General features: G+C 39.8%; 1 protein-coding gene across 1 annotated transcript in view; it reads left to right on the top strand.

The window, feature by feature from the left end:
- The window catches only part of LOC135092776 (L-asparaginase-like), a 106,505-nt gene that overhangs the window by 80,866 nt on the left and 8,515 nt on the right, over positions 1 to 17,124 (top strand). Inside the window, 5 exon segments of the mRNA XM_063991452.1 lie at positions 1,214 to 1,294; positions 1,296 to 1,445; positions 6,992 to 7,165; positions 13,504 to 13,677; positions 15,227 to 15,386. Of these exon segments, the coding sequence (XP_063847522.1) occupies positions 1,214 to 1,294; positions 1,296 to 1,445; positions 6,992 to 7,165; positions 13,504 to 13,677; positions 15,227 to 15,386 (739 nt within the window).

Genomic DNA, 17,124 nt, shown 5'->3' with positions numbered 1-17,124 from the left:
AGAGGTTGAAGACAGTCAATTAACCAAGGGGGTGAGAGAGAGAGAGAGAGAGAGAGAGAGAGAGAGAGAGAGAGAGAGAGAGAGAGAGAGAGAGAGAGAGAGAGAGAGAGAGAGAGAGAGAGAGAGAGAGAGAGAGAGAGAGAGAGAGAGAGAGAGAGAGAGAGAGAGAGAGAGAGAGAGAGAGAGAGAGAGAGAGAGAGAGAGAGAGAGAGAGAGAGAGAGTTGGGGGGGATGGCTGAAGACAATCAGTTAGAGGATGGGAATTGGTGTCTAGAGCCTCACGTCAGCCTGTGAGGTGAGACATGGGTAGCTCCTCTTAACTCTTTCAGTATAATATGCAACACCTCACAGTGCCAGAAGTAATGTGTGCAATCTTATTGAGCACATACAAGAAAGGATGTTTAAAAGAATGGATTTTGTAATTTTTAGCAAGTGTAATGTTTGGAGGTGGGATTGGCTCATGAGTAAGATTGTGCCAAATGGCTGTGAAAGGTGAGTTAGGTATACTGCTGACTTTGTTGACACAAGGTTTCTCTCTCTCTCTCTCTCTCTCTCTCTCTCTCTCTCTCTCTCTCTCTCTCTCTCTCTCTCTCTCTCTCTCTCTCTCTCTCTCTCTCTCTCTCTCTCTCTCTCTCTCTCTCTCTCTCTCTCTCTCTCTCTCTCTCTCTCTCTCTCTCTCTCTCTCTCTCTCTCTCTCTCTCTCTCTCTCTCTCTCTCTCCATGAATTCAGTGTAACACAACTTGAAATATATCTAATTGAATTTATGTGAAGTTTTTCCTCTCAGCATGATCCAGCCTAACCTCTTTATTTTTCAGCATTTCTGTTGTTTTAGGTGTTATAAGATTAATGAACAAGATAAACTGTAGGGATTAGTATTCATCACTTACCATATATGTATGTAAATAGATTTAAGGATAAAATAGTGCACCAAATCCCCTAACCCTCCATTTGTCATTAGTTTTTATGATTTTTTTTCATGATTTCTGTTTACACAATGCTTGCAAGTGTATATATTGTTTGAACTGAGAGGCTCCTGTGCTGGAAACTACATATCCACCAACACCAAAATCTCTATATACTATGTGAACTGAGATGTTCCTGTGCTGGAAACTGCAGACTCACCAACACTAAAGTCCCTATATATTGTGTGAAGTGAGAGGCACCTGTGTTGAAAGCTACAGTGCACGTTTCCACCACTCTTCCCCTGTGCAGATGATGAAGACAAACCTGCGAGGTGAGATGACATGCCTGGCACAGGAGGAGGGCGGCCCAGTCATTGAGGAGGGGCGTGAGGGAGCTGGATGTGGTGGCCTCAATATCCCGGGCCCTCCAGCTGGCTTCCTCAGAGGATGTGGATCAAGTGAAGGACCTGCTGCTGCCTGCCATCTTCTTTTCTGCCGTGGTCAATGTGGACCTCTCCAGATTGGAGGAGATATACAAGAATGTGAGTATTTTGTTTTAGTATGGCGTGCATGCCTACCCATTGGTGACATCAGATGGCCAGTGTGTTGAGGGCCTTGTGTTGCCTGTAATGGGCCACTTTGACAGCTGTTGTACTAGGCTAGCAAGACCACCAGATGTGCAATAGCCTGCTCACAATTATGATACCTTACTGTAGTGTAAAGTTTACATATAATTTTAATTATAAGCAGTAATATTGATTATAATTTATATTGCTGCATATCATTAAAATGAAATGTGAACAAATAGTATTATGACATAGTATAGTGATAAGAAGGGTATTTTTTAATAATTTGCCAAGGGCCATGTTAAGCACCACCTGCAGTTCAAACAGAGGGCTGAGTATCTCTGTTCTTACCTAATTGTTACAGGATTGAGTTAAGCTCATAATATTTATCTTGAAAGCTGTGAATGCTCATGTGTGTGTGTGTGTGTGTGTGTGTGTGTGTGTGTGTGTGTGTGTGTGTGTGTGTGTGTGTGTGTGTGTGTGTGTGTGTGTGTTTGTTTTTTCTGAAGAATACAAGACCATAGACACACAGATGTATTGATAGACAAGCTGTTTATTGTTAGATTCGTGGCTGGATTTGTAAATTGAATGGAATTAAATGGCAGTACTTAGATGACGGCTTCCCAGGGTGGTCAGTATTCAGGTGTTAGTGGAATCAGCAAAGGCAGCATTTCTTAGCCTTTCCTGACCTCAGCACCCCTTGTAGTCAGATCTATGCAGTCTAACACATCCTGGCATGCACCACAAAGCTCACTGACAGATCTTACTACCAGAGTATGGAATGTTCATACAAAATCAGATCTTTCCATTACTGTGCTAAAATATATCAAAATGGATGAAAATTATGTTAAAGTACATAAAATAAATACTAGTCATGTTTAAAAGTATCCTTTGGCATGTTTCTATCCATTATAACCAACAACAGTATTACAACTTAGTATTGGTATTTGAAATGTGTTTAAGAACATAAGAACATAAGAAATCAAGGGAAACTGCAGGAAGCCACCAGGCCTACACATGGCAGTCCTATTTTCATCTATCATCCCCATCTATAAATTTACCTAATCTTCTTCTAAAGCTCCCTAATGACTCGGCACTAACAACCTGATTATTGAGTTCATTCCATTCATCTACCACCCTATTTGAAAACCAATCCCTTCCTATCTCCTTCTTGAACCAAAATTTTTCAAGTTTGAACCCATTACTCCTTGTTCTATCCTGATTACTGATCCTGAGAATTTTGCTTATGTCCCCCTTATTGTAATCCTTATACCACTAAAAAGACTTTTATCAGGTCCCCTCTTAACCTATGTCTCTCCAAGGAATATAAATTTAGCAGCTTCAGTCTTGTTTCGTATACCAGCTGGTGAGTAAGAGCAGCAGTCATTGGTAGTGTTACTGTGTTGTTGTGTCCACAGCTGCCAAGGTCTGTCACACACTTGAAGGCACACAACATAGTAACACAGAGGAGAGGTGTGGTGGGGGATTGCCCAATATTGAATGGTCAGCTCCAAGGATTCAGCTATTTTTTTTTTTTTTGTGTGTGAGTTAAATGTTTCAATGTCAGTGAGTGACAGAGTGTGGGGACCTGTACTTTGAAGGGCAGTGGTCAGGGAGTGTATAGTTCAGTCTGCTGTTTGTGTGTTCTGTATTTGATTGTGTGTGAAATGACTGCTTTGCCTGACATAGATTATTGAATGACGGCTTGTGAGTAACGTAACTCTGTTCCCTCGTTACAAGCTGTCACTGTCGGTAAGGTAATGCTTCCACTTTCTCTCTCTCTCTCTCTCTCTCTCTCTCTCTCTCTCTCTCTCTCTCTCTCTCTCTCTCTCTCTCTCTCTCTCTCTCTCTCTCTCTCTCTCTCTCTCTCTCTCTCTCTCTCTCTCTCTCTCTCTCTCTCTCTCTCTCTCTCTCTCTCTCTCTCTCTCTCTCTCTCTCTCTCTCTCTCTCTCTCTCTCTGCATGGAATTCTCTGCTTTTTTTTTTTCTCTCTCTCCTAGCTTCACAAATTCCTCTTGATATGAACCTGCTTGCAGTGGGACCTCGGATCATGACTGCAGGCCACCCATGATCTGAAATGTTTGTAAGTCAAAACTATTTCCCCCTTGGAATCCTTGTAAAATGGATTCATCTGCTCCTGGATCCAGTGATGGTTTGTTTAAACTTTTACAACAGTTCCTTGTGCACAAGTTCATATACTAAACTAATAAAAATGATTAAACCTAACTCAAAAAAAGATAAAGACAATACTAAACAGATAAAATATAGATGAAGTAACGAATTTACCTAATTTCACCTTAAGTTCACATGTGGGTTGCCAAAACTGGGAACCCCCAACTGTAGCGTGGCTCAGTCAAGCAGGACAACAAACATGCCACAGACAGACACACTGCTTCAGATCATAGTGTGCAGTCTTGCCAGTGCTGTCACTTTAATAAAGGAAGAGGAGAAACAGTCACATTCCTGATGTCATCCTTGGCTCACCAGAGGAAGGGAAGAGAGCGTGTGTTATTGTCAGGCACTATTATATTTTACTGATATGCCTGTTAATAACTGTTATTGTATGACGAATATAGCACCTGGAGTGTGTTTGGGTGGCTGTGGCAACCAACACAAGTTGACCATGCAGAGCAGAGTGTGAAGAAGTGCACCATAAGTTGCGAGGGAGTGGAGGCTAGAGGATCCCCAGACTCGCTGAACTTGCCTGGACAGACATAGATTCCGTCACTTTCTGAACTTAATATGAGAACACAAGAAAGTAAGGGAAACTGAAAGAAACCATCAGGCCTACATGTGGCAGTCCCTGTGTGAAGCACACTTATCTATCCACCTATCATCCTCATCCTTAAATTTGTCTAATCTTCTTTTAAAGCTCCCTAATGATTCAACACTAACAACTTGATTCAACTGAGTACATTCCATTCATCCACCACTATTTGAGAAGCAATTTCTTTCTATCTCTCTTAGATTAACTTTTTCAAGATTGAATTCATTATTTCTTGTCCTATCCTGATTACTGATCCAGAGAGTTTTGCTTATGTGACCCTTGACATGTTCCTTGTGCCACTTAAACACCTCCATCAGGTCACCTCTCAACCTGTGCCTGTGACAGCACACAAGTTGACTGTGACTGAGGGATGCAGAGAAGTTCCTTTGGCTACCAGCTTGAGTTTGGCAACCAACACACATGACACACTGCTCCATGTCATGCTTTCCTGGCAGTATCAGTTTTTCTCTGCCCAGTGAATGCTGCCAGTTCCCAAGTTGCCAAGTTGTCAGTTGCCAAGAAACAGTTTCACACTGTTCCACACAACAGTTTGGTGGTCGCGGCTGTCAGTTCCGATGACTGGTCACTGATGTCTTGCCAGAGTGAGCTGAACTCGGTGCTCTCCTGCTGGTGGTCACAACTTGTGCCTCGTTGTTGTTGATTTGCTTGTTCGTCACTCATGACACTGTTCAGCACCAGAGATGTTTTATGTTCAGAAAATTTGTCAGTGAACTGATTTGTTTGTTATGAGAGGTGCTCATGATTCGATGTTCCACTGTATTTATTAATTTATTTGTTTGTTTATTTCATTATTCTAATCCACATATGACAAGTTTTGGCAATTCACTGAATGTCCAACAGTGAGGGACAGGAGTGGCTGCAGCTCTCCCAAAATTTCCACCTGCTGGCTTCCAGCTTGAGAAATTCACGACCAATCAGAGCAAAGAAGATGGAGAATTTTTTTTATTTTCTTTCTTTATTTTTTCCACCAATCGGCTTTGAACTTTATGAAAATACCACCACCAATCAGAATGCAGGAGACAGTAATTTTTCTCACCACCAATTGGAACAGGACTGGCAGGTTGGGGCGGGGCAAGGTCAGGGTGGGCGGGGCTGCTGTTTTTTTTTTTTTTTTTTTTTTTTTTCTCTCTCTCCAGCAGAGGGAGATGAGCAACACCTGCCCCCCATGCCTGCCTCCACACTGCCACTGCTCCACCACAGCTTGGCTGACACTACTATTACTACTACTACTACTAGTACACATTTTTACCACATTATACTATAAGAATTATCATCATTGGTTTTGTCTTGTGGATGTTGCTTTTATTTATTTATTTATTCATTTATGTATTTATTTATTTATTTATTTATTTATTTATTTATTTATTCATTGTCATTATGTATATTTAGATTATTATTGTTATTATTATTGTTATTATTATTATTGTTTTTAATGTTTTTGTTATTTATGTTATTGTTATTTTCATTCATTATCATTATCATTTTGGACTACATTATGATTCTTCTTGTTCTTGTTCTCCTTCCTTCCTTCTTCTTTTTTTCATTCATTATCTCTATCTTCGTTTTCTTTCTTTCGTCTTTCTTGTTTGTTGTTTTCTTTTAATTATCATTCCAGACATAAGTTTTAATTATGATCATTACTATTGTTATTGTTGTTATTATTGTTATTACTACTATTACTATCGTTCATAATGTGGTTTCTTGCATGTATATGTATGTACTGTAATATTTTCCTTTGCTTTATTGTTTATTTATTTTCATTATTAAAGCTCATACATCTCACTTATGAAATAATGTTAATGATAAGGAAGAAAATATTTATAATAAACTAATTTGTTTTATTTTCTCTTTTTCTCTCTCTCTTTTCCTCCCCTCCTCCTCTTGTTTCTTTTATTTTACCTCTCTCTTCTTATCCTGCCTCCTCCTCCTCCTCCTCCTCCTCCTCCTCCTCCTCCTCCTCCTCCTCCTCCTCCTCCTCCTCCTCCTCCTCCTCTTGCATTGTATTGCTATTTAATCTCTCTCTCTCTCTCTCTCTCTCTCTCTCTCTCTCTCTCTCTCTCTCTCTCTCTCTCTCTCTCTCTCTCTCTCTCTCTCTCTCTCTCTCTCTCTCTCTCTCTCTCTCTCTCTCTCTCTCTCTCTCTCTCTCTCTCTCTCTCTCTCTCTCTCTCTTTCTTTTCCTCCTCCTTCTTCTCCTCTCCCTACTTCTTCACCTTCTTCCCCTGCTCCTCCTCCTCTTCCTCCTCTTTCTGCTCCTCTTCCTCTTTCTCATTTCTCTTTTCCTCTTTCCTTTTCTCTTCTCTTTCTGCATAATTTTCTTCTGTCCTGCTCACTCTATTTCTCCTCTCTTTTTTTCTTCCTTCTCACTTCCTTCCACCACACATTCTTCCATTTGTTCCTTCTATCATTTCAATCTTCCACTTTTCTTCTTCTGTCTCTTATTCCTTTTCATCAAACTGCACCACTTACTTATTTATTTATTCTTTTCCTCTGAGCACTTTTAATTTTCTCCTTATTTCTTCCCACCTCATTCTCTTATCTTCATTCTATTTCCTCCTATCTATACTTTATCTCCTTTCCTTCCTTTCCTTTCTACCTTTATTCTGTACATCCTCCTTCTCTTTCCCTTTCTACTACTTCTCCTTCCTGCTGTCTATACTCTATCCACGAACTCCTTCCTCTCCCTTACACATACTCCATCCGCTGTCTTCCATGCCGTCCCTCCAACACCATGACAGGGAGTGGAAATCAACATGCAGGACGCCTCAGGGTGGACAGGGCTTCACATCGCCTCCAGTGAGGGATTGACGGAGGCAGTGACTTGGCTGTTGCATCATGGGGCCTCTGTGCATATCAGGGACAAGATGGCTCGGACACCACTCACTCTAGCCATTGAGAACGACCGTCATCAGGTGTGTGTGTGTGTGTGTGTGTGTGTGTGTGTGTGTGTGTGTGTGTGTGTGTGTGTTGGAATCAGAGAGGGTTGGTTAGTGATAGAAGGTAGATTGTACAGGGTGGAATCAAAAGCTTTTCATCTCATCAACTATCCTCTAACACTGTCTCATACTCTCTCTCTCTCTCTCTCTCTCTCTCTCTCTCTCTCTCTCTCTCTCTCTCTCTCTCTCTCTCTCTCTCTCTCTCTCTCTCTCTCTCTCTCTCTCTCTCTCTCTCTCTCTCTCTCTCTCTCTCTCTCTCTCTCTCTCTCTCTCTCTCTCTCTCTCTCTCTCTCTCTCTCTCTCTCTCTCTCTCTCTCTCTCTCTCTCTCTCTCTCTCTCTCTCTCTCTCTGTCTCTCTCTCTGTCTCTGTCTCTCTCTCTGTCTCTCTCTCTCTCTCTCTCTCTCTCTCTCTCTCTCTCTCTCTCTCTCTCTCTCTCTCTCTCTCTCTCTCTCTCTCTCTCTCTCTCTCTCTCTCTCTCTCTCTCTCTCTCTCTCTCTCTCTCTCTCTGCACAACACTTTCTTCTTCCTCTCATCCCTATTCTGTCCATCTCTTTAATGCAAGAGTTAGCCAGCATTCTTAATCTTTCATTCCTTTCTGTGGTAAACTCTGGAACTACCTGCCTGTTTCTGTATTTTCTCATTCCTGTGACTTGAACTTTTTCAAGAGGGAGGTTTCAAGATACTTTTCCTTTAATTTTTGATGACTGCTTTTGATTCTGTTTTGAGATTGGCACCTCAGTGGGCTTTTTTTTTCTTATAAATTTTGTTGCCTTGGCTGATGCCCCTCCTACATTAGAAATAAATAAATACTATTCACTCTCACTCTGACTATTGAGAACAACTATCACCAGGGGTGTGTGTGTGTGTGTGTGTGTTTGTGTGTGTGTGTGTGTGTGTGTGTGTGTGTGTGTGTGTGTGTGTGTGTGTGGATGTGTATTTACCTAGTTTTACCTAGTTGTATTTACCTAGTTGTGACATCCAGGAGAGGAGCTAAGCTCGTACTGTCCCATCCCCATAACTGTTTTTTATTCAACTTTTCCTTAAAGTCATGAATATTTGTAGCACACACCACTTCCCCTTCCAGTCCATTCCATGCCTCTGTGCTTCTATGAGGGAAGCTAAACTTCTTTATGTCCCTTCTGCAGGTGGTTACTTTTAGTTTTCTTCCTAGTCCTCTTGTTTCTCTTTCGTTCATTATAAAGAGATGTTCCCTATCTAGTTTTTCCATCCCACTCAGCAATCTGTACAATGCAATCAATCAAGTCACCTCTCTCTCATCTCTTTTCCAAGGTTGGGAGTTGCATTCTAGCTAGTCGCTCCTCATATGACAAATCTTGCAATTCTGTTATCATCTTTGTTGCTGCTCTGTATTCCTTCCAACTTTCTTATGTGCTTTTTTTCATGTGGTGACCAAATTATTGCTGCGTATTCTAATCTTGGACATATCATTGTGGTGATTATTTTCCTCCTCATTTCTATATCCAGATAAACAAAGGCAACTCTTATGTTTCTTAGTAGGCTGAGAGTTTCACCTGTTACCTTGTTAATATGTTTTTCTGGTGATAAATTCTCAGAGAAAATCACTCCAGATCTTTTCTTTTGTTGTTTTATTTATTGTTTCATTCCCCATCTTATAGTTGTAGCTACACCCTCTGTTACTTTTTCCAAATTCCATCTTTTTACACTTACCAGAGTTAGATTCCATTTGCCATATGTTGCTCCACTCCCACACCTTGTCTATATCTCTTTGTAATTCTTCACAATCCTCCATTCCCTTCACTCTTCTCATAAGTTTTGCATCGTCAGCAAAAAAGACTCACATAGCTGGATACATTCTCCACCATATCATTTATATACACCACAAAACATTATTGGTGCCAACACTGACCCTTGGGGGACCCCACTTAATATTGGGCTCCACACTGATGTCTGGTCCCTAATTACTATTTGCATCTCTGTTTTAAGGAAATCGTCCATCCATTTCAGCATTTTTCCATTTACACCACCTAACTTTTCCAGCTTCCACAGCAGTCTATTATGCGGCACTTTATCAAAAGCTTTTCTTAAATCTAGATAAATACAGTCTTGCCCAACCATCTCTCTCTTGTATGATATCAATCACTCCTGAATAATAACATAATAAATTAGTGACACAAATAAATTAGTGACACCCTTTTCTAAAGCCAAATTGACAAGTTGTGAGAATGTCCTTATCTTCCAAAAACTTGGTCCATTTGTTCTTTATTATCCTTTCACATATTTTTGCAACCACACTCGTCAGCGAATCCAGTCTATAATTTAGTGGGTCTTGTGTGTCTCCTCCTTTAAATATGGGTATGATGTTTGCCCTTTTTCAATCCTGTGGAACTATTCCTTCATTAACAGAGGTAAATATGATGATATGTAATTTATCATTAAGCTGGTTACTGCATTCTTTTATTACCCATCCCGACACTCCATCTGGTCCTGTGGCCTTTCTCACATCTAATGTTTTGATGATTTCATCAATTTCCTCTTTTGTTACTTAAAATTCCTCTATTTTTCCATTTTCAGGTGTGCACAATGGCCTTATAAATTCCTTTTCCTTTGTAAAAACTTCCTTAAAGCTCTTATTCATCACTTCTGCCATCTCTTTTGGGTCTTCATAAACCACTCCATCTACCATTAGCTTTCCGATACTCACTTTGCTTTTCAGTTTACCATTCATATATCTATAGAAGAGTTTGGGCTCATGTTTATACCTGTCTATTATATTTTTTTTCAAACTGTCTTTGTTCATCCCTCAGGATCTTCACATAATTATTTCTTGCTTGTTTGTAATTATTCCATAAGTTAATTCTTTTATTTTTCCTCCATTTTTTCCATGTATCCTCTTTCATCCTTCTTGCTTCTTCGCATCTTTTATTAAACCACTCTTTTTTACCAGCTATTACTGTCTGCTTTTTTAGGTACAAAATGTTTTCACCTTTATATATTTTAAGAAATTCATCCCACTTCTCTTGGACTCCTATAGCCTTATGGAATCTATACCATCTCTCCTCTTGAAAAAAACTTCCTAATTTTATCAAAGTCTGCCTTACAGTAGTTTAATCTCCCAGTATGGTGTTCTTCATTCCTTTGATTCTCTATTTCCTCATTTATATTGAATTCTATGGTAGCATGGTCACTTTTGGCTAACAGACACCCTATGTGAACATTCTCAATTCCTTCTGGCTCCTTACTAAATAACAGATCTAGTCTTGATGTTTCTCCATCTTTTCCAAATCTTGTATCTCCTTTTATCCATTGAGTTAATATATTATCCATTGCCAGCTGTAATAATTTATTTCCCCAAGATGATTCTGTTCCCTCCATGTACCACTGTTCCCAACACACCTCCTTACAGTTAAAGTCTCCCATCATGATCAATTTATCACCACTTAGCACTTTCTCTGTCCAGTTCACTGTGTCTTTTATCATTATTTCATATTTTTCATTTGACCAGGCATTGGTTTTTGGTGGTACATATATATTGCCTCTTTTTGCCTTGTGTATTTTCCACTTCAATTTTTATTGCCTCTGCTAATCCGCTGCCATATTCTATTTCAACCACCTTTAAGCTTTTCTTAACTAGAAACATCACCCCTCCTCTTTTCTTATATGTTCTACTTCTTTCCCATAAATTGTATTGATTTTGCCCAATGTTCTCTACCTCTAACTCATCATATAATTTTATTTCTGTGAGGCCCATTATATCTGGACTTTTCTCATTTAAATAAACATTTAATTCCCTTAATCCCGAGATGAGTCCATTAATGTTTGTGTATGCTACCTTCAAAATGCCCTTTTTTTTCTCCTTAGCTTGTTTCCCTGCTCTCCCTCCTGTTCAGGTACCACTTCCTCACTTTCATGTCCAACACCCTCCAATAGAATATCTCCTGCTCTTCCAATCTTTCCTCGTTTTTTGCCTTTACTTCCTCCCTCATTTTGATTAGCTCTTTTCTTTCCTTTTCATTTAAGTCTCTTCTCACCCATATATATATATATATATATATATATATATATATATATATATATATATATATATATATATATATATATATATATATATATATATATATATATATATATATATATATATATATATATATATATATATATATATATATATATATATATTTTTTTTTTTTTTTTTTTTTTTTTTTTTTTTTGTGTGTGTGTGTGTGTGTTCTTAGCTAATTGTTCTTACCTAAATGTATTTCACAAGACATTTTGATGTAAGAGGTACACCAGCCAAGGGCAACAAAACAGCGAAAAGGGAAAAAAGGCCCACTGAGGCTCTGGGCCCAAAAGAGATGTCAATAGGATCATCCCAAATAGGGGACAAGTGTCTTGAATGAACATTTGAGGGTCAGTGAGGGTTGACAAGTGATGGAAGGTAGATCACACACCCACCTCTCTCTTTCACTCTGGCCATTGAGAACAACCATTACCAGGTTTGTGTGTGTGTGTGTGTGTGTGTGACTGTGATTAATGTATGGATGTGTGTTTGGTGAATGTCTTGGGGTCAGTGAGGGATGGTAAATGATAGAAGGTAGATTATACACACTTATCACTCTGTCACCAGGGGTGTGTGTATGTGTGTGTGAATGTCTGGAGGTTAAAAATTAAATGTCTCGGGGTCAGTGGAGATGCAAAATAATGGAGAGAAGATTTGACATGGAGTGTATCAAGAGAGAGGTTTCAAAACTTAAATTTTTGGATGATCCTTTTCTTTATGGAATGGTGCCTCCAGTGGGATTCTTTTTTTGTGTTCTTTGTTGCTCTAGGCCAGAGTTTCTCTTGCATGAAGGAAAGAAATAATTGTTTTTAGGGGTTTTGTGTGTGTGTGTGTGTGTGTGTGTGTGTGTGTGTGTGTGTGTGTGTGTGTGTGAAACCTGTAAAATTATCTTCAAAAATTGGAGGAAGATATAGTTCACCTTATTTGTGTACATAACTGTGGACTACACTGTGTAGTTTTCAATTGGATATAATATAATCCCCACCATTCTCCTTTGCCACTCCTAGTTTCATACAATATTTTTCCCTGTAAGTTTCAGTGAAATAGTTTCTGATGTTTAGTGTTCTTAATTTTCTTTTTTTAGTCCTCTCCTTTAATTGCCACTCATTGAACTCCCTCACATCACCACCACTTCACTCAACTTTCTCACTTTTAGTCCTCTCTTTTAATTGCCACTCCATAGATTCCTTCACATCACTACCACTTCATTCTTTCAAATCATTGCACTGCTGGCGAAGATTGGTGTCTACTCATGTGGACTGGAGCTCTGTGTTCTTAATTTTCTTCTCTTTCCTTTTGTCATCTGTTTACACATTTGATGCATTATCTCATGAACTTGCTCTCCTATCACCTCCTCCTCCTTTCTTCCTTCAGGCTGACTCCCATCTTGTAAAGCGGTTTGACCTTAACTTTCTTTTTCCACATGTCAGCTACTGAACCACTTGATCAGTTATCTCTTGAACTTTCTCTCACATTATCCCGGTCTTCAAACTACCTCTCATCCCTGTCTTTTGTTTTGTCATTTATTTACTCATTCAGTATCTGTATCTTTCGTTTCGTCATTTATTCAACCATTCAATGTGTCTTTCATTTTGTCATCTGTTAACTCTTAAAACTTCTCTCTCACACCAACTCCTTCCCTTCCCCACCCACGTCATTACACTGCTAGTGAAGATTGGTGCCTATCTTGTATCTTTCTTATGTCTTTCTTCATGTTATCTCTCCAACCATTTGATCTGTTACCTCATAAACTTCATGTCATCTCCATCATCTCTCCTTCTTCAGGTCATTTCACTGTAGAGCTGTACATTCTTATCTTTCTCTTGTCTTTCTTTGTGTTAGTCTTTTGAACCATTTGATCAGTTATTACATGAACTTTGTCTTATGTTACCACCATCTTTCATCTTTTACGTTGGCTCCTGTTTTGTAGAGCTGTGTAATCTTAACTTTGCATCTTTCTTTATGTCATCTGTTTTGAACCTTTCTGTATGTTATCTCATAAAGTTTGTCATATCATCTCCTTCCTTCATTCAGGTCACTGCATTGCTGGGGTAAACAAGCTCCTGTACGATTGTGTGATCTTAACTTCCTCTGTGTATCATCCTTTTGTCGTCTTGTGAACTTTCTTTCACGTCACCATCTCCATCCCTCGTTTAAACTGGCTCTCATCTTGTAGAGCTGGATAATCTTAACTATGTCTGTCTTTCATTTTGTGCTCTATTTAACAATTTGATGTGTTATCTCATAAACATACTACCTCCTTCCCTCCCTCAGGTCATCACACTGCTGGTGAAGACTGGCTCTCACCTGTTGGAGCCTTCCCTCAGGCTTGGTGAGGCACTGGTCACAGCTGCTGCCTCTGATAACGTGCGGCGTCTCAAGTCATACCAGCTGGCTGGAGTGGACCTGAGCCTGCAGGACCCTTGTGGCCGGTCTGCACTGCATGCTGTGAGTTTGGGAAGGGCTGGCTAGGCTGTGAGGAGGCAGAGAGTCAGTGTATGGTTGTCTGGATATAGTTGTGTGGCTTATTGGAATAAGAGGGATTGTGTATGAGGGCTGTGGCTTGTGAGGGAGTGTGAAAGGATGGGAAAAGAGAGTTATGGTGTGTATAGCTTGTGTATGAGAGTGTAAGAAGGCTGTGGCATGTGAAGGAGAGTGAGAGGGAGGGAGGAGGAAGGTTATGTAGCTTGTGAGCATGAAAAAGGAGGGTCTGTGGCAAGTAAGAAGGAAGAGAGGTGTGGTTCATAACAGGATGGAAAAAGGAATATGAGTGAGACAGTTGTTTGGGTCAAGAAAGGATGCAAGGAAGTGGAGACAAGTGTTGGGTTGTATGAGAGGGACAGGGGAGACTTGAGACCTGTTGAATGTGATGGTTAAATGGAAAAGAGTTGGGTATGAGAGTGGACTACCATTACCATTAGGTCTTTTAAGTGGTGTAGGGGACATAACAAGGGTAATGTCAGCAAAATTCTCAGAATCATTAAACAAGATAGAACAAGAAATAATGGATTGAAGCTTAATAAAGTTATATTTCAAAAAGAGAGAAGAAGGAGTTGGTTCTCAAATAGAGTGGTAGATGAACAGAATAGACTCACTAAGAGGTGGAAATAGGCAGGCATGCTTCATACAGGGACTACCACGTGTAGGCCTGATGGTTTCTTGCAGCTTCCTTTATTTTCTATGTTTTTATGTTCTTTATCAGCACATATTCATTGCTTACTCAGGTTATTAGTTTATTGGCCACAGTGTCATGAAATGCAATAAAATGTAAAAATATATCTCATTGTGAATCTAAACATTAAAATCACAGATCCAGCTATGAGACAGTAGACATTGTAGCTTCATAGGAGATTGCAGGATAATGTAAGGTAAAGTTTCACTGCACTTTCTTTCTCCATATCTGTGCTGCTTTACAGTGGATGCTCTTGACAGTTCCATAGCTATCCTCCAACATATTTTACTTTTTTTTTTTCCAAATAAGGTAACATTACGAATTTCATCTCTGTCTGTCTTTCCTTTCCAGTCCTACACTTGTTACATCTCTCTAGTGTCCTCCTAGCACACATCTGTACCATTTCCATTATATTGTTTCAAAGTTCCCTTTATTCTTTCATTCCTCATCATCCTGTTCTTTCATTCCTTGTCCTCTTATTCTTTTCTTTCATTCCTTTCCTCATCCATCCATTGTTTTGTTCCTCTATCCTCTTATTCTTTCATTCATCATCCTCCTATCCTTTTCATTCCTCATCCATTGCATTACTTTTCTATTCTTTCATTCCTCACTCTCCAGTTGTTTCATTCCTCATCACATCATTGCATTCTTCCCAGCTAATCTTATTCTTCCATTATTCATGTACTGTTTTATTTCTAGTTCCTTGTATTCTTTCATTCCCCATCACATCCACTTTCATCCCTAATTCCTTCTGTTCTTCCATCCCTCACTCCTATCTTTGCCACTCCACACAACTGTCATCCTTACACCTTCCTTTCCCTTCAGGCCTGCACAGTGGGGTCCGAGGAGGCTGTGCAGTTGTTGCTGGCAGCCGGCGTGCCCACAGATGAGGTGGACCGAACAGACCTCACTCCTGCCATGTGTGCTCAGATCAACAACCACCAACACATTACTGAACTCCTTGAGGCACACCAGCAGCACAATGGTGGGTGAGTGTGTGAGTGTGTGTGTGTGTGTGTGTGTGTGTGTGTGTTTGATGGTTAGGGTAGGTATTAGTGTGTGTGTGTGTGTGTGTGTGTGTGTGTGTGTGTGTGTGTGTGTGTATTTACGAAATTGTTTTTACCTATTTGTGACATATGGAAAGGGACCTATACTCATGTTGTCCCATCTCTATTATCCCAAAATTTATCCAACTTCATCTTAAAAATTATGTATTGTTGTTGCTTCGACCACTTCTCTGTCCAACACATTCCAAACTTCAATAGTTCTATATGGAAAACTGTGCTTCTTGATGTCCTTCTTGCATATGTCTTTCTTCCATTTCTTCCTGTGCCCCCTTGTGGTTCACTTGTTCCACACTATCAGGTCCTTTCTATCAACTTTCTCCAATCCTTCCGTCATTTGAAACATTGCAATCAGATCCCCTCTTGTTCTCCTCTGCTCTAGGGACATTAGGTCCAGTCTTAATAATTCTCCTCATAAGGGAGGTCTCTCAAACTTGGGAACATTTTGGTTGCAGCTCGTTTTATCCTCTCCAGCTTTTTAGTGAGCTTCTTTAGACTCGATGAGCACACCAGTGCTGCTTATTCTAACCTTGGAAGTATCACTGTTACAATAATCTTCATTATAAAGTAAAGTACAGTAAAATGTACAAGGCAGTAGATAATGGTGATAGTTATATCTTATATATGGACTTTAGTAAAGCATTTGACAAGGTACCCCATCAAAGGCTCCTGAGAAAGGTTAGGGCACACGGGATAGATGGGAAGGTGTTAGACTGGATAGGGTCATGGCTTAGTGACAGGTTACAAAGAGTTGTAATAAACGGCTCGAAACCCGAGTGGGGTCATGTAATTAGTGAGATGCCACAGGGATCAGTATTAGGGCCATTGTTATTTCTAATATATATCAATGACTTGGATAGTGGAATTAGTAGTGATATTAGTAAATTTGCGAATGACACAAAGATAGGTAGATTAATTAGGTCAGAATTGGATCCCATCGCCTTGCAGGCAGATTTAGATAGAATGAATGAATGGACGGATAGATGGCAAATGCAATTTAGTATCAATAAATGCAAAGTACTTAGTGTAGGTAGAGGAAACCCACACAGTAGGTACACATTAAACAACCAAACTCTGGTAGGTACAGGGTACGAGAAAGATTTAGGAGTTATAGTTAGCTCTGAACTCTGTCAAGGAAAACAATGTGTAGAGGCCAGAAACAGGGCAAAAATGGGGTACAGTAAAATCCCTCTCATCCGGCATTCGAGTATCCGGCAACTTCAAGTATCCTGCACATTTTTCCCCAAGCCTTAAAATCAATAAAAAATCAATGTGTACTCATAAAATCGATTAAAATTCGCCACCAGAGCGTACTGCTTCGCGCCACCTGCGGCCCACTGCACTGTGTTTACTCAGTGACTCAGTCCTGCGTGTGCACTGTTTATTGCCTGAAGCCTTCATCATGCCTAAAGTTGTAGAAAAGAGGAAGCGTGTTGTGCTTACACTTAAGCAGCTGATCAGATCAGCTGCTGATTAAGATCAGCTGATCTTTGTTATGGTAAGATGCATGAGTGTAGGGTGGTGATTGTGGACAATATTTCACTTCTATTCAAGTATCCGGCAATATTCAAGTATCTGGCATGTCGGCGGCCCCGTTGATGCCAGATAAGAGGGATTTTACTGTACTAGGATTCATTTTTAGGAGTGGTAAAAGTAGAG

The sequence above is a fragment of the Scylla paramamosain genome, chromosome 41 (assembly GCF_035594125.1).
Source record: "Scylla paramamosain isolate STU-SP2022 chromosome 41, ASM3559412v1, whole genome shotgun sequence".
NCBI classification, from domain to species: domain Eukaryota; kingdom Metazoa; phylum Arthropoda; class Malacostraca; order Decapoda; family Portunidae; genus Scylla; species Scylla paramamosain.
This window is presented reverse-complemented; position numbering and strand designations above follow the sequence as displayed.